The 21,044-nt window shown below is 36.3% G+C and overlaps 3 protein-coding genes, 1 long non-coding RNA gene and 2 pseudogenes across 4 annotated transcripts; 4 read left to right on the forward strand and 2 right to left on the reverse strand.

The window, feature by feature from the left end:
- Positions 1-1,349, forward strand: LOC116017435 (annotated as a pseudogene).
- Positions 1,350-2,274: 925 nt separating this feature from the next.
- Positions 2,275-3,397, forward strand: LOC116017755 (secoisolariciresinol dehydrogenase-like). Its single transcript, XM_031258385.1, has 2 exons — positions 2,275-2,374; positions 2,579-3,397. The coding sequence occupies exons 1-2, from the start codon at positions 2,337-2,339 to the stop codon at positions 3,378-3,380; spliced, it is 840 nt and encodes a 279-aa protein (XP_031114245.1). The 5' UTR covers positions 2,275-2,336; the 3' UTR covers positions 3,381-3,397.
- A 284-nt stretch (positions 3,398-3,681) lies between these two features.
- LOC116017758 (vacuolar protein sorting-associated protein 24 homolog 1-like) lies at positions 3,682-6,771 on the reverse strand. Its single transcript, XM_031258386.1, has 6 exons — positions 6,428-6,771; positions 6,217-6,293; positions 5,352-5,454; positions 4,634-4,755; positions 4,175-4,366; positions 3,682-4,070 (listed from the first exon to the last, which is right to left on the reverse strand). Exons 1-6 carry the CDS (start codon positions 6,537-6,539, stop codon positions 4,008-4,010), a joined length of 669 nt encoding a protein of 222 aa, XP_031114246.1. The 5' UTR covers positions 6,540-6,771; the 3' UTR covers positions 3,682-4,007.
- Positions 6,772-7,664: 893 nt separating this feature from the next.
- Positions 7,665-9,609, reverse strand: LOC116016644 (probable acyl-activating enzyme 6). The gene has a single exon (XM_031256999.1). The coding sequence runs from the start codon at positions 9,570-9,572 to the stop codon at positions 7,734-7,736; it is 1,839 nt and encodes a 612-aa protein (XP_031112859.1). The 5' UTR covers positions 9,573-9,609; the 3' UTR covers positions 7,665-7,733.
- Positions 9,610-12,673: 3,064 nt separating this feature from the next.
- Positions 12,674-17,629, forward strand: LOC116016645. The gene is made up of 8 exons (XR_004097772.1): positions 12,674-12,761; positions 12,956-13,019; positions 13,219-13,292; positions 13,710-13,794; positions 14,847-14,934; positions 16,033-16,375; positions 16,645-16,871; positions 17,022-17,629. It is a non-coding gene; the product is annotated as an uncharacterized LOC116016645 (long non-coding RNA).
- Positions 17,630-17,805: 176 nt separating this feature from the next.
- LOC116016196 lies at positions 17,806-21,044 on the forward strand (annotated as a pseudogene).

Consider the following 21,044-nt stretch of genomic DNA (forward strand, 5'->3'; position numbering starts at 1 on the left):
TTGATTTTGAATTGCCACCAAATTTCTCTCTATAAATACACTTGTTGTTTTCTGCATCCTTCATATCATAAACTGCACAGGATCCAATCTACTCTCAATTATTTTTGAATAGCATTTCTCGTTTACTAACAGTACAGCAGCTAGCATCGGCAACTATGGCGGCCTCTTCCCTTCCACATCCCACGTTCAAAAGGTAACTTTAATTTGCTCCTTCTTTATATATTCTTTCATTTTTGATCGGTTTGAAGTGACAAATTAAACCTTTTTTAAGACTAGAAGGAAAGGTTGCTATCATAACCGGTGCAGCCAACGGCATAGGAGCAACCACAGCAAGGCTCTTTGCTCGACATGGGTGTAAGGTTATCATTGCTGACATTGACGACAAGAATGGCCACTCCGTGGCTGAAGAGATTGGCCCGGAATACGCACGTACTATTCATCCACTGCGACGTCCAAAATGCGGTGGACACCACCGTATCCAGGTACGGAAAGCTGGACATCATGTTCAGCAATGCAGGCATCGCCGGGGAGCGCGACACCACCCCACAAAACCTCAACCAAGTTTTCGAGACGAATCTGTTCGGAGCGTTTTTCTGCGCCAAACACGCGGCCAGGGCGATGATTCCGGCGAAGAAGGGCAGCGTGATATTCTCGGCTAGCGCGGCGGCGGAGGTGTTTATAGGGAGCTCTTACGCCTACACTGCATCCAAGTGCGCTATCGTGGGGCTGTGTAAGAGCTTGTGTGTGGAGATGGGGAAATGTGGCATCAAAGCCAACTGTGTTTCCCCTTATTTCATTCTCACCAAGTTGGGAATGAGCGTTATGCCCACCCAGGATAGGGAATTGGCGGAGGAAATTGTGGCAGAAACTTCAAATTTCAAAGGGAAAACTTTGACTACAGAGGATGTTGCAGAGGCAGCGTTGTATCTTGCTGGCGACGAGTCTAAGTACATAAGCGGGCTCAACCTTTTGGTGGAAGGGGGATATACCAGCACCAATATAGCCTTTCAAGTGGCAGTTGACAAAGTATTGGGCGGGGAAGGGACAAATTAAACCTCATCTAAGTGCTATATATATATATATATATATATATATATATATATATATATATATATATATATAATATCTATATTACTTAATTAGCGTCAGGCTTTGATGTACCATGTCTGTCTGTTTGTTATTCTTACAAGAATAAAGGGTATCCTCCTTCACCGAGTTCGAACCTACAACCTTCCATATGAGGGAGTAACTTATACATCAATTTTCAAAACCAACCATTTTTACTTAACCAAGAGAATTCATACTTGATTGATCAAATGAATTGAAGCAAATGAGAATCTTTAGAAACATAATAGCACACAAAACAGGGATTAGATAGGGAGTAAAATCTGATCAATAAAGAATTTATTATATTTAGGGACTGTTGGGCAATTAACTAATAACTGATTGATTTAGCGGACATGAGATTATCTTTAACTGGTTTGATTGTATTAATTGGTTCTAGATGATAACTAAGTGTATTATTTTGATTTTATTAATTAGGCACTTCAAGGTGACCGCCAACTAAAGTCTACCCTGACTACTTTTTATTTCTTTTTTTTTTTTTTAGCTAAGTAAAAATCCAAACTGTTGAACTTTCTCTAAAGATACACAAACAATTATCATTCAAAGGCCTAGCTATTTAGTGTTGTTGGGTTATACTTCTGGCCCAATTTAGGCATAACCATAAAAAATTCTTAAATCAACCATCCTTCAAAGAACCATACCTTGACAAATCACACATCTTGAAGACAAGTCCCGTAAAAATAAATCATTTTTTAGTTTCTTTTTTAGTTAGACCACAAATTGTCATAATTATAGTAGTTTTCTTCTTGACTATAATAAATATTTTTTATTTTCAAGATTTTCAAACCAGGCCTATATACAAAACATAGTATTTATATGCATTAAAGATTTGTTTAATTAATTAATTACTAACAATATTTTGACTACGAAAAAGTTGCTAGGTAGTAGGTACCCCTAGTCAAACAATACACCATGTGATCAAGCTGCAGGGGTCATTATAGATTTGTTTAATTAACTAATTACCCATGTGTCCAATCTAATATTTCGTTATATTAAGGTGATCACTGATCAAGTCCGAAAATTCTAATTGCGCGTAATATATAGTTGTACTGTGCTTACTCGTTTTTTTTTTTTTTTTTGAAAGAAGTGCTTACTCGGTTTTTGACTTCTCTTCCTTGTAATAGAAACCAATTATAAATAGGATCTCAACACTCTGCTCATTCTCAATATCCACACCAGGCCATCACTTATCTCAACACAAGCTTCAGGACATGGCAACCTCGTCTCCGCAAGAACCACAAGCCAAAAGGTATATATATGCCAATGTTTTCATCATGATATACAATTTATGTTGATATATTATATGTTCAATATGTTCCATTAAAACCTATTGCCATTGACTCTGATATTAAATTAAAACATTTAAAAGTATAAGTTGATAATTGAACTGCATATTTATGTTTATATATTATATGTTTAACATCTCCCGTATTAATCTGGTATTGTTTTGTAGGCTAGATGGCAAGGTAGCACTTATAACCGGCGGCGCTAGCGGCATAGGAGCGGCAACGGCCAAGCTATTCGTCCAACATGGTGCTAAGGTTACAATTGCAGACATCCAAGACTCCCTCGGCGTCTCCTTGGTTGGGGAACTGGGTCCCGAAAACGCCACGTTTCTGTATTGCAACGTGGCCGTTGAGGTTGACGTCCAACGCGCGGTGGACGCGACGGTCGAAAAGTACGGTAAGCTCGACGTGGTCTTCAGCAACGCCGGCGTGATGGGGAAGCCAATTTCCAGCATCTCGGAGGTAGACTACGGTGTTATCAAGGACGTGTTTGATGTGAACGTCTTCGGTGCATTCTTCACGGCAAAACACGCCGCCAGGGTCATGATTCCGGCCAAGGCCGGCAGCATTATATTCACGGCCAGCGCCGCCACGGCCGTGTACGGCGACGTTTCGCACATCTACGCGACATCGAAGAATGCGGTTTTGGGTCTGTCCAAGAACTTGGGAGTCGAGCTGGGGCAACATGGGATACGAGTTAACGTTGTTTCTCCCTATACTCTCAGTACCCCTTTGGCGTTGAAAACTCTGGGGATTTCGGAAAAGGAAAAGGAAAAGGCGGATGCGTTGTTTTCTGAAGCGGGGAATCTCAAGGGAGCTTTGTTGGAGGAAGAAGATGTGGCAAAGGCGACATTGTATTTAGCCAGCGATGATTCTAAGTATGTGAGCGGCTTGAATCTCATCGTTGATGGAGGTTATAGCACCACCAATGTCTCGTTAACAGAGACTTACAAGAAATTGTTCATATGAAATAAGAGAATTGTGCATCACTAGCTTCTGAACATCAAGATTTTGTTGGAAAATTAGCTATTTTTTACATGTAAAACAATCATTTTCAGGCAAATCAAAGTGTATTCAGATTTTAATTTCTTAAATGAGAAGTTTAATTCAATAAAATCAAATTTAAAAATGAGCCTGAAAAGTCCTCCAAAAATTGCGACATTGATTTACAGAATGGCTACCAAACATGTAAAAAGATGAATAGTCATCAAGGGAGAAGAAAGGAACAACTGAAAATTCAAGGCACCCACAAAAGTCTTCAACTCGTGCATTTTACCAGACACCAGACAGAATTCATGGCATAAGAAAAATATAGCTGGGGATTTTGGACCGGGTCATCTGGGACTTGAGAGCTATCCTATGGTTTTAAAGAACATATTACTTTGACCCAATATTCAGTATATTACAAGCATCACTTTCATTTAGTTCAAATGGGGGCATTATCCTATGATACAAGAACTACAGAACACACTGAAAAAGATATTACTACATGGATACCAGACAAGGTGTCTGTTATAGTGTTATATAGTGTTACTTGATGTTAAGAATGTGTTTACATTGTGTAGCCAAGGGAATGGGAGAAGGAATTTAGTTTACTTAAGAGCGAACTTTAGCAAGACGGGCTCTTAGTTCCTCCAGCTCTTCCTCATCGTCGGCACCCTGATAGAGTACACACACCAGGAGTTATTTCAATAGTTTAAATCACGGTACAGATTATCAGTAACCTTGCCAAAAGATTGTGTGGTAGAGGTCGGGGGGCATACCTCGGTGTCTTCTACTTCCTGTGCCGGTTGCTTTAGTTTTTGCTTTCTGACTGCTTCAGGCAGCTCTGCAGCAGTCTCACCGGCAATTGCTGTCAAAACCTTATCGATTTCTTCTTCAGTTTCCTCTTCTATGTCTTCTGAATCCAATGCATTGTCCACGGCATCATTCATCATCTCTTCAATAACACCAGCCTGTAGCAATAGCATAGAATAGTTTATAACTTGAGATTTCCACGGTGAAACGTAGAGGCAAATGTTTGCCTCTTCTCTTTTGTTTTACTTTTTTGTTTCGTTTGGGGAAGGAATAAAGTATGAAGGAAGATCAGTATCACAACATTTCATAATCAAAACACTGAGAATTGACAAATTTTCAATAACTAATTCCCCCAAACTAAAAATCCAAATTGAAATCCTTACAATTTATAATGCTAAAAGAGCCAATGTTTCGTAGAAATGTACCTTGGTCATTTCTTTACTGAACTCTTGCATTGTTCTAGCCACTTCTGGGGCCTTCATAAGATTATTGACAAGCTTCATGACTTCAGCACTCTTGGACAAATGTCCTACTGTGCGAGCAATGGCTATAAAACAATAAAAGAGATTAATCAACATAGTATATATCAAATATAAAGCAAATTTTTATATTCCTCACCGAAAATCCACTTAAGAAATAGGAACTATTGGAAATTGTATTTTCTCAATACATGCAACTAAGTTAATCTAACTTCCATGGTAAATTCAAGAGATATCATATTTGTAGCGGCTTCTAAAGCCCCCTCTTTGGGTTTTGTCTACAATAGTATACTTAGAAGGATATTGGCTTGTAAAAACCATACCAAATTACCAATAAAATCTCAGTCAACACTAAAGTACGCTAGAAAAATATTCCTGCATAAGAATATCTGCCCTACCCAAGTAAAACATCCATCCATTTCCATATCATAGACATGAGACAAATACATGAGCCATTTAGAGAAGGAAAGCATCTAATATAGAGACAACAGGAGATTACTTTCAAAATCTTTAAGCTAAAACTAAGGCCTAGTACAATTAGCAGTGAGATTATGCCCCTCTTGTTCTGAGTTCTAGCACCAGTTAGTATATATTTTGCTTTGTAAAAACGATAGATAATCATCCAAAAAGAAAGAACCAGTAAGACTAGTAATTCTGATCATACCAACACTTTCTCCGAGGTGCATGGATATTGAATTCAACTGTGCCTTATTTTCATACAGCCTGTTGACAGTTTTTCTAGATCTTACAAGTTCTTTAGCAAGTGCCTGAGATGATAATCAAAAGTCAGCAGGAAAATCAGGAATAGGAGACATAATGCAGAAATGAGTGGATGCTAACACAAAACAATAGATGCTCATCATAGCAACAACTTCAACAAGCAATCTGAGAAATATAAGTTTTAGTCATATGTCATACATTGATTCTTTCTAATTCCGTGTATACTTTTTATAAGTCAGGAAAAGTTAAAATTGCACATATCTTCAAAGCTCCACACCTCACCTCATAAACAACAACCCAAACTCAATACTGGCTACATGAATAAGTCTCAATGTGAGAATATTTCTCAGAGGAAACTAGGGAAAAGACAAGCTGCTAGTAAAACAGATAGTAGTTCATCCAATCACTAGATTCTTTCATATACCCAAATCCAGAATATTTTCAGTGATGCACTCACATTCATCACATGCCACACGAAAAGAGACTCGGTCACAAGACCATTAAAGCAACTATATTAAAGCTGAAATTCAACCTTTATAATCATAAGTTAAAATCACCAAATTGCAAATCAATCTCTTTTCCTGAATTGTTTTCTAAAGATGTAAAGTTTATGATAAACTAAACACCAAGATTGGAATTTCATGAATCCCTTTCTCTAAGATCAATAACACCAGAAAATTTGGTAGCTCTTTCAAAAAAACAAAATTGCTAGCTACTATAATCTCATAAATATGTAAAAGCAAAACCGGGTTTCCAAATTGAGCGCGTTCCACAGAAAGAAATTAGCGGTAAAATGAAAATAAAGGTACCTTAGCAGAACCCATATCGTTTCTCTTGGCAGCTTCTTTAATTGCTTTCTGTACATTCTTTTCTTCTCTCTGTATATCTGATAGCAATACCCAGTAATCAGATCACAATCACACACACACCCAAACCCTGAAACCCCTACGTAAGAATTCCGGATTTAACTTTACTCTTTCAAAACAGAAATCAAAAAAGTTCAACGCAGAAACTACTTGCCTCGGATTTGGCGTTCGATGTTGCGACACTCTTGGCGAAGGCGGCGCTGCCAATCCCTCAAAAGCTGTTGAGGGTTTGCCTTCGGCTTCAATATATTCATCACTTTTTCCATCTCCCTTAATTTCAATGTTGTATGTAGTATTCGTGTGAGTGATAAAACTCTAAAACCACTCAAAAGAAGAGAGAGAGAGAGAGAGATCGAGAATCGAGAATCGAGATTGCGTGATTTTTTCTTTTGAGTGATTTTACTATTTGACGGCACCTAATTTACCCGACGACGAAGAAGACGATAGATCGGAACCAGCGAGATGGGAAGTTTCGGTTTACTTGCTGCCCAACAGGTCGACTCCAAATCGGTGTTAAAGATTTAAGAATTTTGTTACACGAAACAAAAAAAATGTGTCAAATAAGCTACGCAACCGTGAGATTTGTGGACCATGGTCCAAAACGGTGTTACTTTTTTTTAATGAAAAGAAGTGACACCCGTTTGTGTCGATATGTGTAAAATTGTTTCATTCGTGTAACATATTCAGTTTCATTTTATATATATTGCAGTTTTATTTCAACACAATTACAATTTCATTCAATATTATACACTCAAATATATGAAACTGTTATTCAGTTTCATTTTATATACACTATAGTTTCATTACAACACAACTACAGTATCATCTCAATATAACTACAATTTCATTTGACAATAGACACTCAAATATGTGAAAGAAATAATCTAGAAATTAAAGTTAAATGTTGTAATTACTATGGATATCCTCTAAATTTTCTAGTAGATGATGAATTACAATGTAGAAAGGGTTCTAAGAGGCGTTATGGAGAGAAATTTTGAGGGAGAGTTCAGAAATTCAAAAGGTATCTATAAAATAACTACCCAAGAGTAGTTATAAGTTGAAGTTCAGGTATCTATAAAATAACTACCCAAGAGTAGTTATAAGTTGAAGTTCATGTCACTGAGTGAGGCTTTTCTTCCTTCAAACAATATTACTTTCGGTGAGTCTTGAACCCATGAACTTCAATTTAAGAGAACCATCTCGTACCACTAAACTACAAAATCGTTGGTCTCATAAAACTTTCTTAATTACCCTCTTAATTACCCTACTAAAATATATAATTATAATGTTTTAATTTATGATATTATAATTTATAAATTTTTTTAGTACAATAATTTATAAATTATTACTCCGTATATTTTAATTTAAAAATGTTTATTACAATTATTGTGTAGAAACAAACATATTGGTTTTTATAGTTATTATTCCTCAATAATTTTAAATACAAACAAGCAATAGTCTCAATATATATTGGTCTTTATACTGCCATTCTGATTAATGCTTAAATCCTTGGCCATATCTCTAAGCAAAAACTTCTGAATCTTGCCGGTCGACGTCTTCGGAAGCGCCGCTAAGAAAACCACCCTTCTTGGCACCTTGTAAAGCGGCAGATGATGCTTACAGAATTCCCTTATATCTTTCTCCGTCGGTTTCTCCATTATCCCTCTCTTTAAGCTCATAAAAGCGCACGGCGTTTCCCCCCAGAACTTGTCCGGTCGCGCCACCACCGCCGCCTCGTCAACCGCCGGATGCGTGTACAGAACCGACTCCACCTCCACACTGCTTATATTTTCGCCGCCGCAAATGATAACATCTTTGCATCTATCTTTCACTTCTATGTACCCATCGGGGTGCATTACGCCCATATCGCCGGTGTAAAACCATCCGTCTTCTCTCATGCATTCCGAGGTTCCTTCGGGGTCTTTAAGGTACCCGAGCATGACGGCGTTGCCGCGTAACACGATTTCTCCGACCGTGTTTCCGTCGCGGTTCACGCTCTTTCCGGTACCCGGGTGGACTACGTCGGCGCCGGCGAAGCCAATGCTTCTCACTCCTTGCCTTGACTTGAGAAACGCTCTTTCCGGGGAGGGTAAGTTATCCCATTTCCGTTTCCATGCACACGTCACCACCGGGCCCCCCGTTTCCGTGAGGCCGTAGCCGTGGGATACTCGAAAACCCAAGGATTCCACTCTTTCGAGCACCGCCGCGGGCGGCGGCGCTCCGGCGGTGAGGATATCAACCGGAGATTTGAGTGGGGTGTTAGTGTGATTGGCTAGCATGTTAAGCACCACCGGCGCGCCGCACAAGTGAGTTACGCCGTGGGTTTCAATGGCGTCGTAGATTGAAGCGGGGTCCACACGGCGGAGGCAAACGTTGGTGCCGCCTACCGCCGCCATGCCCCAGGTGTAGCTCCACCCGTTGGCGTGGAACATCGGTAACGTCCATAAGTACACCGGCTGTGGCGGCACGGACCAATGAAGCAAGCTCGTGATGGTGACGCAGAACGCACCACGGTGGCTGTGGAGTACTCCTTTGGGAGAAGAAGTAGTGCCGGAAGTGTAATTTAGCGTTATCGGGTCCCACTCGCTCTCTGGCCCCACATAACTGTACTCAGGATTGCCACCTCGTACCATGTCCCCGTAACAATAATCATGAAGAGACAAACCCTTTGTACTTTTGCCGACAAAATTCTTCTCCTCATCAGTAATGAGGACTAAAATTGGACGTTGAGATAACGCGGGGAACAAAGAAATGGCTTCAAGAATTAAGTCCTTCGACTGGTAATCCACGAAAACGAGCTTAGACTCGCTGTGGAGGAGCTGAAGGGAGACGGTTCTAGCGTCTAGGCGGAGATTAATAGTGTTGAGAATGGCCCCCATCATTGGAACCGCGAAATGAAGCTCGTATATGGCTGATATATTAGGGGCCAGGACGGAAACCACATCCCCTTTCTTGATCCCCAGGCGCGAAATCGACGACGCGAGCCTCGAGCACCTCTCGTGCGTCTCCGACCATGTATAAGCCGTGTCGTTGTACACAACGGAAGCGCAATCGCCGTACACGGTGGCAGCTCTTTCCAGGAAGTCCACCGGCGTTAGAGGGGCGCCACCGTTATTAACTACCCTTTGCATTTTCTTGGGGGAAACTTGTGTGCTTTGTGAATCCATGGTGGCACATTTTGTTGCAGTTCTGGGTTTCAACCTAATAAACCCTGCAGGGCTAAATCCTACGGCGGCGGAGGGGAAAACAAAGAGGCGGCAGGGATGATTTATTGGTGTTGCTTTGGTGAGAAGATCCATTATATTTTTTGCCCTAAATGAAAGCTTGGCTTGAAGAATGTTCTTATAGTCAAGAAAATGGATATGTAACAATTAATTACATTTATAGTACTGTCCACAGGTGGTGCTAATGGATTAAACAATGCTACAATTTATATAGTATTTTTTTATGGGTGTAGGGAGGGGCGGATCGGGAAACAACTACTAAAGTGAGAAAGTGACTAAAGTGAGACAGATTTGGTACGGCGCAGAGTTTAAAAAAAAATAAAATATTGAAACAGGTAAAAACTAAAAATGAGTAAAATTAGCTTTGGGAAATGAAAAGCATTTTCAAGTTTAATTGAAGACTGAAAAATTATTGTATTTAACAAAATTTAAACTGTTTGATAAATGATAAAAATGATCATACCATAATAATACTATGATTTTTTTATTTTTTTATTTTTTGAAAAAAGAGGAACTGTATACCAATCTCAAACAAAATGTTAAGTACATGGCCCAAAAGTGACCCCTCATCAAAATGGGCATCTAATGCCTTACACATAGCCATAGGCTTATCAAACTCCGAACATAGCTATCACAAGCACCATTACCTCCAAATGCAAACATGAGCTATCAAAATGTTCTCATCAAGCAACTTTTAAACATATCTAGGGTCCCTCTTCCCCATGCATATCATAGTCTCAACCACACACCTAGATCCAAATAATTGAAAGAACATTACCCCATATTAGGTGTGGGACCGATGTCCACCTCAAATCCTGTCAAAAACAAAAGTGTCCTCACCCTTAGGGTGCCAACCCCCCGTACAGATCGCTGTATTTTGACCGGGGGGGAGCCACCCGGCTGACACCCAAAGCAATGAGACGCACCCTTAGACCGCATGCTAGCATACTTGGTACAGATCATCGGATACAATAATACTAGGATCAAATGAAGATTTTCTGCTAAAAGAAATTAAAAGTGAGCTGACATCTATAAATTTAGGGCCAAAAATGAAATTAACTCCTAAAAATAATATGTAATATGCACTTAGCTTAGGCTTTAGTTTTTGTTTTTAATTTATAACAAATTTTACCTTAAAATTATAATAACTCTAGATATAAAGTTTTTGTCTTAGCTTTATAATTATCTCCCTAGTTTAAATTCAAAGGCATTGCTTCAAACAAGTTTGGCTCCCTTTACTTGATAACTTCCTATGAATATGTATCTTGTGGCAATAATTAATTGTTTATTGTATAAATTTAATAAAATTGTTGAAGAATTATATAATAAATGTAGGGTCACACTTGTGTGAGACCGTCTCACGGATCTTTATTCGTGAGATGGGTTGGATTAGGTTGAAGCAACATGTAAATGTCATACTTATATGTGCAAATGACATACTTATATGCTCAAATATAATATTAATCAGGAATACACTTTTTGTTACTTATAGAAAAAGTATTACATTTTTTATAATAAGTAAGGTTGACAAGTGTCCCTTACTTATAAGGTTAAATATAATACTTTTAAGGAAAAATGCAATACTTTTAAATCAAAATGTAAAAGTATTGTATTTTTCCTTAAAAAATTACATTTACCCTTATAAATAACAAAAATTTTATTCTTGATTAGTATTACATTTGAGCATATAAGTATGGCATTTGTGAGTATAAGTATTACTCGTACATTTTTATCTTGACCCGACCCGACCCGTCTAACGGTGAGACGGTATCACACAAGTTTTTGTCATAAATGTATGATTGAAAATTTCAAACACATTACTAAAGATGAATAATACTTCAGATATTGTGGTACGGTGTTAAAATATTATTTTAAGTTGAATACAAATTTATTAAAACTTGTTAAATTATTAACCAGAAACTCGTGTACTTCTCTTATGTTTGTACTATGAAGTTGATTTCTTATAGTTTACCAGTGGGCCACAGAAAAGTGAAAAAATTGTCTTGGTCTAGTTGATGAGAAGTCTCACTTAAAACTCGTTTTTAGTGACGGAGTGAGGATTTGATTGTTGAATTCTTGAGCCAAAGACCTTGTGGTCAAGTGGCATAGCCGTGGCCCTCCAAAGTGAGAGGTCACAAGTTGGATCCCCAGTGGGGGCATGACACACCTTAAGCGATACAAAGGGGCTGTGAGTGTGAAGTCTGACAGACCCCTTAGTTCAAAAATTTCAAAAGAAGGGTGGCGAGTAAGGAGTGCCCGTTACACTCTACCTTCTTCTTCTTAAGGTACTGGATGACGGGCCACTCAGGTCCGCTAGTTATGTGTATCCATCTGTTCCAGACCAGGTTTGAAGAAGAAGAAGGGACACCACGCACTTTTAAGTTTGACCTATATGAAAAATGACCAGATTGACACTGTGTTTTTTTAAACGTTGATTTTGACAAGATCAATGACTATCCTCTCACCGCAAAACCGCACCTGAGCACTCCAACCAATTTCTATATATATAAGATAACATTTTTTAAGTTACTACAATACTATTTTTTGAGTGTATCTAGAATTTTCACTATTGAACACCATGATTAATTTTTTCGCGGAATTGTAAGCATTTCTAATGGGTGAGACAATTAAAAATACGTTTAAAAAAAACAACCAATTTATTTCACACATCTTTTTGTCTCATACAAATTTTAATATAATTTTCCTTCTTACCAGAAAATAAAAACTTATAAAAAAAAGTGATTAAACACCTACAAATATTGATTGGTTCAATTTTTATTTTCACGCTTCCCTATTTATTGCCAAATTACCAAATTTACAATAAATTAAATTAAAACAACAAAATGGACAGAAAATTTTGACGCTTGATTTTGTGAATACACATAGCTAGGAAGATAAAAAGATTGAAGGATTTTTTTGGTAAAGAATTTCGGTCCACTTTTCAATATTTTTTTAACATCTATTGTTTGAAAAACAGATACTAACACGCGTGGTGATATTTTTGTAAAATTTTTAATGACTTATAACATCAGTGGTAATAAATGAACGAACGCGAAAAGTGTATTTTTAAAAAAAGGTCTTCCTGTTTTCAACGGACGCAAAAAAAGTCTTCTTGTTTTTTTTAAAAAAAAACGGTCTCAAACAACGATCACGTCAAACTACAGTATTTATTTGCCTTTTCCCTTATGTATTCTCCAATTAGTGTGAAAGGAGGGCTTATGCACGCAGTACGACATCTACGGCGGAGGAGCCACCGTTTTGAAGGTTCTTGTTTTCACTAATTTTTTCATGAATTTTTTTTTTCCCACTGTTGCTTAGATTCCTAATTTTTGGCCTTTTGGGTTTCTGGTTTCTATGATTCTTGAAGATGTTTTCTTCTTTTCTTGATTGTATAGTTCAGTAGCGATATTTTACTCTCAACAGATTTGGTTTACTTTGTGATTTTTTACTTTCGGCAGACTCATCTTCTGTTGCTCTGTGGGTTACTTTGTGAACAATCACTACATTCCTCTGAAGTTCTAGGTAAAACTATTTCAAGTCTAAATTCTTTCTTGTTTTAGATCCAAGTTTGTTTCTCTTCATTGTAGTCCAACATGAACCTGACAATCAAAATTACATTACCTATGTATATGACCTTTTTATTTCGTGATTTATGGATTCTTTTTAACTTTGCACCACTGCAATTGATAGTTGGACTTTTAACTCATATTTTGCATATCAGGCTTGGGTTATCTACAAGGAATCAAATTGGATTAGTGCTGTTCTTTGGGTAGTTTTGCTAATGTGCTTAACAAGGTATGGTTTGTGAATTACAATACTCCCAATGATGACAAAATATTAATTTTCTGGTTCTCAATCAGACTGGATGGAAAATGATAGTAGTGAATCTAATGTAACATCTGAAAGCAGTGATTAATCTGTGAGAGGCCAACTGAGTACTTGGATGCAGAAAGAAAGTCAGATTTCTCTGCAGAACATGTGATTTGATCAGTGAAGTTCCAATTACTGCTAATACATTAAAACAAATGCGGAGTATTTCTTAATTATTCCTACTTCGGAAAGGATAATTTGTGATGGAAAAGTCAGTAGTACTTAAAGTTTTATAAGTAGTCATAAATTATCTACATATTGGTTTTATTTGGCCAACTGACTAAATAGTTTGAATAAACTTGCAATAGTTATCTTTCTAATGTTTGATTGATTGATTTTTAGGTAATTTTTGGCGTGAATTGTGGGAAACCTCAAAACCAATACCAGCTGTCAGACAAACCCCCCTATATGATGAGGATTTGGCTGTGTAAGATGTGATTTATTTGTTGTATTGTTGTCTATACTTTATAATTGAATGAAGCTTTGTGAAAAGTAAGGGTTGTTTACCAAAATGAAATGAAGGATTTTCTGTAATTGGAGAGGTGGAAGAATTGAAAATGGAAAACTTGTTTACTAAAATCATTTCTCCAATTGCCTAACTCCTCTCCATTCTCCTTTTCCTTTTCTTTTGTTCTTATTATTATTATTATTATTATTATTATTATTATTGTTATTTCTACCATTATTATTATTATTATTATTATTATTATTATCTTTATTGGGTTGTATCTTTATTACTATTAATTTTATTATTATTAATATTATTATTCTTATATTTTTTCTTTTTCCCTTTTTCCTTTTATTATTATTATTATTATTATTATGTTCCTTTTCTTTGCTTGTTCTTCTCCTTTTCTTTCGTTGTTATTATTATTATTATTATTATTTTTATTTTTATTATTATTATTTTTATTATTTTCCTTTTCTTTGCTTGTTCTTCTCCTTTTCTTTCCTCCTCATTATTATTATTATTATTACTATTATTATCTTTATTATTATTATTTTCTTTTTCCCTTTTTTCCTTCTTTATTATTATTATTATTATTATTACTACTACTACTACTACTACTATTATTATTACTATTATTATTATCTTTATTATTATTATTATTATTATTATTATTATTATTTTCTTTTTCCCTTTTTTTCCTTCTACTACTACTACTACTAAGAGAAATGGAAAACCGGAGGAATGGATAAGGAAAATTGGAAAAATGGGGAAATGGAAAATTGGAAATAGAAAAATATAAAAATGAAGTAAACGACCCTTAACCTTTTCTCCCTGTACGTAGGGAAGGTATTTTCTAGATGCCTTAGTAGATATCTCGACATCCGTGCTATTTGAACAACTATTTATATCCCTTGTGAGTCCTCATGAATGAAATCGTAGTTGTTCTTTTCTGAAAATTTTCTTCCCTTGCTTGTTAATCTTTGTTATCATTCATGACTCTTAACGATTCCCTATCATAATTTTTGTAGAATAAATCATTTGTAGAATATGTCTATCTTCTACCTCCACTTCATATGACTTGTGGTTGCTATCTTGACTCATTGTAACCAGCAACAGGTATTGTGTATAATTTAGATAGTACTGCCATTATGCAGGTCATTGCAATTTAAACAAACTTTTAAATCATTAGGTGTTCTATCTCTGTTTATCTTTTCACACTTTCTGATGTGGGCTTTATATGGGTTTTCCTTTTTTAATTCTTTTTAAACTGGAGATTATCTTGAAGTGATAAATTGCAAAAACAAAAAAGAAAAAAAGATTATTGTCAAACTATTGTTGTTATTAGGTTCTAGTGCCTCTAGCTATTCTATTTCTTTGGTTATGCTATCCAAACAGAATAGGCTGAAATGCAGAATGATCGCTCAAGTATGCTTTTCTTTTCTTTCTTTGCTTTCGATATCTTTTCCCTTTATGTGAATCAAGTAGAAGCCTCAATGCTAGGAAAGTTTGCTGCTTTACCTCAACTGTTACTTTTGATTTCACATTTTTCTATAACCTCTTTTGTGATTATCTTGCAATCTTACATTTCCCTTTAGTCAGTAAGGAACTTGCTTGAATCTGTAATATGTTGTTTGTAAATCCTACTGAGGTTTAGTCTTGGGGTGGCTGTTAGATCATTACTTGGTTTTCCTGTTTAATTTAACTTTTAAGTAATTGTCTTATCCTTGCACTATGGAGTTGCTGTATCCAATGGGCTGAATAAGAGATTAATACAAGGCAACATGGTTATATTTAATCCATTGTCTGTTTAAAGCTAACACCCTTTTACCTTATAAGGACTTAACATACATATAGCCTCTCCTTTACTTTTTAAGGATGGAAGATAAATAGCTTTGGTTGATCTTTTTCATTTAATGTTCTCCCCAAGCACACTTACTGTCTGTCGTCTTTGGATACAAATATACAAGAGAATTTTCTTTTTCATGTTTCATCACAAGCTCACAACATTGACTGGTAAAATAACCATTTAGCCTACCCCACTTAAAATTGATTTGGGTGGTTTATATTCAGTGGAGAATCTGCCAAGGATGCTTACCTGATTCATCTCTGATTCATACTGGCAAAGAAAACCAGACTACTTGCAGTATTCTGTATTAAACTATATTTCAGTTTGCTAGTTGTATAAGATTTATATTGCTACACGTCTTTTATGAGGACCTTGATGATTCGGACGGGAGGTAGCATTTCGAATCACCTCTGCCAAAGCAACGTGCAGAAGAATGTTGGAGGGACTGGAGAGTTGTCAAGTTTTTTATTTTTATTTTTATTTATTTTAAACCTTCTTAAACCCCTACTGCAGGCAGTGCAACAGATTGGTAATTGGTGGGAGTTATTTTATTCAAACTCATCATTGGGTTCTTACAATACCAATTGCATTTGATTTGTTTACTTTCCTTACAGGTTCTTGTTCTTTGTTTCTTGCAGATTGCTGAAAATTCAACCTTGAAGGAGATATTCAACTGCAGATATTTAGAAAAGTTTCATGTTATTTGTTGTGGTCAGTGGTGCTATTATGCCTTTATTGAGGCTTCTTGATAAAAGATGGGGCATTCATTGTATAGAATTAATCTACTGAACCAAGTCTTAGTCTTAGTCTAGTTTGTTTGTTTGCTATATACATGGGGCTTGTATGTTTGTTCAATATATCAATAGAACACATCTCTTGTCTTTTTTATATTCTTCTTATTCAACATTTATATATATCTCTTGGACTCTATGATTTAATTTCATTCATCAGTACTCTCTTGCTTGCTAAATTCCCTTCAGGTCCTGCTGATGGACTTGTAATATCTGGACACTCTCTTGCACTTGATGAATCAAGTATGACTGGGGAAAGCAAGATTGTGAGTATTCTGTGGATCTCTGATTGAGTATTCTGTGAGTATGACCCAGCTCGGTATTCCGATCATCTACGGAATTTATGCGATTCATGGGAACAACAATGTCTATGGTGCCATTGTTTTCCCCCACTTTATTGGGCTCGGAGCTACTAGGTTTGATTAACTTCTGTTTGAATATAGATTGATGAGTACTTACAACATTTATCCGTCTATTTACTATGAAAGGTGTAGTGATTCACCTGAATTGAAGTAAAGTTGATTCTCAAATTTTGAGTGACTGATGATAGGAAATGTGTACTGCAGAGATGCAGATCTAGTGAAGAGAATAGGGGTTGTGACTGCCCTTGAAGGCTAGTGGAGCCCAATATGATTTTGCTCCATGTGTAGCTGTAAGTTGCAAAGGTTGATTTAATTGTGCTGTATCCACAACTTTCTACTGTTGGTGTCTTTAAGTGGAGTAATTGTGATTGTTTTCTTTTAGTGGAGTAATACTGTTGGTGTCTCCTAGAGTCTGCCTAGTGCACATACAGTTTTTATGAAATCTCACTTCATTCAACTCAAAAAGAGTGGAAAAATAGAGATAGAAAATGGACAATAGTGAGGGTGCATAAAGTGCTCGATATGTCAGTTTTACACAAATTGAGGATTTTTTTTTTTTAATTGGAAACTAAAGTTGAATCAATATGAGCATGATCTTGGGTGAAATACTGAAGTGCTTTATTTAACTTCTAGGTTGTATTTTATATGTTAGATTTAACATTAGAAGTTCATTGGTTCCTTGCATATGATGTAACTCAGATCTGCATTAGTTGGAAGTGAGGCAAGTTTTATGTTGGATAATGCCTACCCCATACTAATTTTCCTCATTATCTCATCTTAGAAACTGAGGGTTCACATTTTGATTTAGAAAATTCAAATTTGCTGTATAACACAAGGGTTCAACTTGGTACTGTTGTAAAGTTTCTTGATTAACAAATTATGCTGATTTTAGTAGCAAGTTTTGAAATTCCCCATTATTAGATTCTTTCCATTCTCCATTTGCTTATGGGTTATTCTCAATATAAAGTTGTTCAGTTCATAATTTTCTATGAATTCCAAGGGCCTTGTAGTCCAATGGGATTGGGCTTAGACTTTTTAAGAGGTATTAGGTTCGATTTCTCTTTCCTGCATATGTACTGCAAGATAATAACAGGTCAGTAAAGACCCTAGATGGGGAAGATGCTATGAGAGTTTCAGTGAAGACACTGAAGTCGTTAGAAAATTGAGCTGTCTTGTGATGGGCTTGCAAGGCCAACCACCAGAAGGACATCCAAGTGGTTACCCTTATCTTGGTGGAAGGTAGTAAAAGTAATATATCGTTTACACTATTTATACAGCTCTTATCTAAACTTTCTAAACTGACAATCTCAGTTAGCTTGGTCTTTGTTCTTTTATAGAGTCCCAGATTCTGGTAGTTATATATAGCTTTATTTTGGACCTATTCAGTATCACAGTATTCACTCCTGATTTTTTCTTATTAATGCCACATGTTTCTATCCATTAAGAAATGTTTACTATAGTTATTCGATTATCTAGAAACAATGTTGCTGCATGTGCCAAGCATTTTGTAGGTGATGGAGGGACTTTGAAAGGCATAAATGAAGGACATACTACAACATAGTATGATGATTTGATCATGTTCATATGGCACCATATCTAGATTGCTTGGCACAAGGAGTTTGTACTGTTATGGCTTCCTCTGCTCCAGCTGGAATGGAAAGAAAATGCATACAAACTACCATTTTCTAACAGAGATTTTGAAGAATAAGTTTGGATTCAAGGTGAGCAAATGATTTCTTGTCACACCAAAAATATTAATACAAAAAAAAAAAAAAAAGACTTTTCCCTGCTTCTTTTCTTTAATTTTCAGAATATGTATTTAAAATTTTCATATATATTTAATTCTGATGTTAAAATTGGAAAATACTTTTTTCTTCTTTAATTTGGGTAATGAGAGCCTTAAACATAGTAAAGCTGCCAGTTCTCCTAAATTGAAATTTGAAACAACCCAAGTAGATTGTTGCTTGTTTCTTTATTGTTCTATATCTTTGTAATATGGATCTATAGCTGTAGTTGTGCCTTTTCCACTTGGTATAAAATAATTTGCTAAGTTAAATGCAATGTCCACTCCAGGGTTTTGTGATTACAGGCAATGTCCACTCCGGATAAGCAACCCCCCTGGCTCAAATTATCGTGAATGCGTCATATTGGGTATAAATGCTGGAATAGATATGGTAGAGATTGAACACTTATCCTCACAACCTAGGAAAGAACATCTCTTACCCCAGTAACACTTATAGATTTGCATTGTTGAATGTTGGCAGGTGATGGTGCCTTTTAAATTTGAGATACTTTGGAATGACTTTCCATCTTCGGCAGAATCTGGGGAGATACTGATGGCCAGGACTGATCATGCTGTTGAAAGGATCCTTAGAGTCAAATTCATTACAGGAGTATTTGACCATACATTTACAGATAGATCTTTATTAGATGTGGTTGGTTGTAAGGTATTCTTGCTACTTTTCTGTGACTTTACCAACCAATCTTTTCTACAGTCTAAACTTCTGCCATTTTGAATTTTTAAGCTTTACTTTCAAATACTCATAAATTTGAGGAAGTATAGTAAGGAACAGTTTCTAGCCTTTGTATTTGAGTTTCTGTCATTTATCTTATCTCTTAATCCTTGATTGTTCTATACTTTTACCTACCACTGTGTATAGTAGGTTAACTTTTTCTTGACAATTGTTTTAGGCACATAGAGAGCTAGCATGTGAAGCTGTACGCAAGTCCTTAAGATCCTTGTTGCAGGAACCTGCGCTGATGATCTTGGTTACCAGTGTGGAGGCTGGACATCAACTTGGTTGGGAACCAGTGGCAGAATCACAATTGGTTAGCTATTCATAGGTGCATACTTCATTTTCTTTATATATATATAGTTGGTGGCAGTATGATGAGTGATAATTTCTATAATATCAAGTTATTTAATTTAAGAGTTTAACTTTCTTCTGTAGTTTGTGCTTGTGATATGTTGCCACAGAGATTGAATAATATAAGTTAACCCCCCCCCTCCCAACAAATCCTCCATAGATATGATAATGTATGGTATTTAGCTATAGCCTTTTTTTTTTGGTTGTTGCTGTGATTAAGTACTTAAGTATATGTAAAGCATCTGCTTTTTGTGCCTTATCAATGTTTGATCAGAATTGGAGATTATTCTTCACTCAAGCAGGGTAGTATTTTGCAATGAATTGGTTTCATTCAAGCATATTTATCAGATGATTTGTGTTTTGTAGGCACAACCATTTTGGATGCACTAAAAGAAGTGATGGGAGACAAAACAGAATAATCTTTGAGCCAACTCCTTCAGAAGAAACCTTTAGTGGTCAAGACTTCTCATATGCCATTGTGGCTGTTGGAGAGACTCCATATGCAGAAACTACCGGTGATGAACCAGAATTCAAAATCCCATTGAATGGATCTGATTGTTCGGTTAGTGGCTGACAGAGTTCCCATGGTAATGATTCTGATCTTTGGAAGGCCAATAGTTATAGAACCAACGCTCTTAGATAAGATAGAGTCTCTAGTTGCTGCTCTTCTTGGTTGCTGGGAACTGAGAGGAGGTATCACTGATCTTCTCTTTGGTAACTATCCATTCCATGGAAAACTACCAGTGACATGGTTTAAAAGTATAGATCAACTGCCAATGCATTCTCAGGAGAACTCATCGGATCCATTATTTGCTTTTGGTTTCGGGCTTACAACAACCAAATATTTAAAATATTAACATGGATTCTCTAAATAAGAGAAGTACTTCTTACCTTAGGTAAACATGACTGTTTGAAGTATGAATTTGGCGTTGCTTCGAGGACCTTACTTTTCACCTTTTACTGGGAAGATTTATAAAATTTCCTATCATTTTTTATTTGACATTGCTTTGAGATTAACATGCTTATAGACTATTATGGATTTGTGTTGAGGCAGCTTGTGGGTGCTTGCACCTTTTAATATGTATGCACAATTTATGTTCACATCTAGAGTTTGAAACATTTTTGTGTCTTCAAGAAGCAATTTGCACAAGTGAGTTATTTGTTAAAATTCTTAACCCTGAACTCGTGAACTTATCTTATACTCCGTATGTTTTATTTTTTAATCTGTTTCCAGGTATTAAGTGTCGGGATAAATACAGAATGGAGATTACTAGTGGCTAGCATTGCAGAGGATAATGGGGAAGAAACACCACTGCAGGTTGCACTTATCAAATTTTGGTTGTCTATTAAATACAGATAA

This window comes from Ipomoea triloba, chromosome 4 (assembly GCF_003576645.1).
Source record: "Ipomoea triloba cultivar NCNSP0323 chromosome 4, ASM357664v1".
In the NCBI taxonomy this organism is placed as follows: domain Eukaryota; kingdom Viridiplantae; phylum Streptophyta; class Magnoliopsida; order Solanales; family Convolvulaceae; genus Ipomoea; species Ipomoea triloba.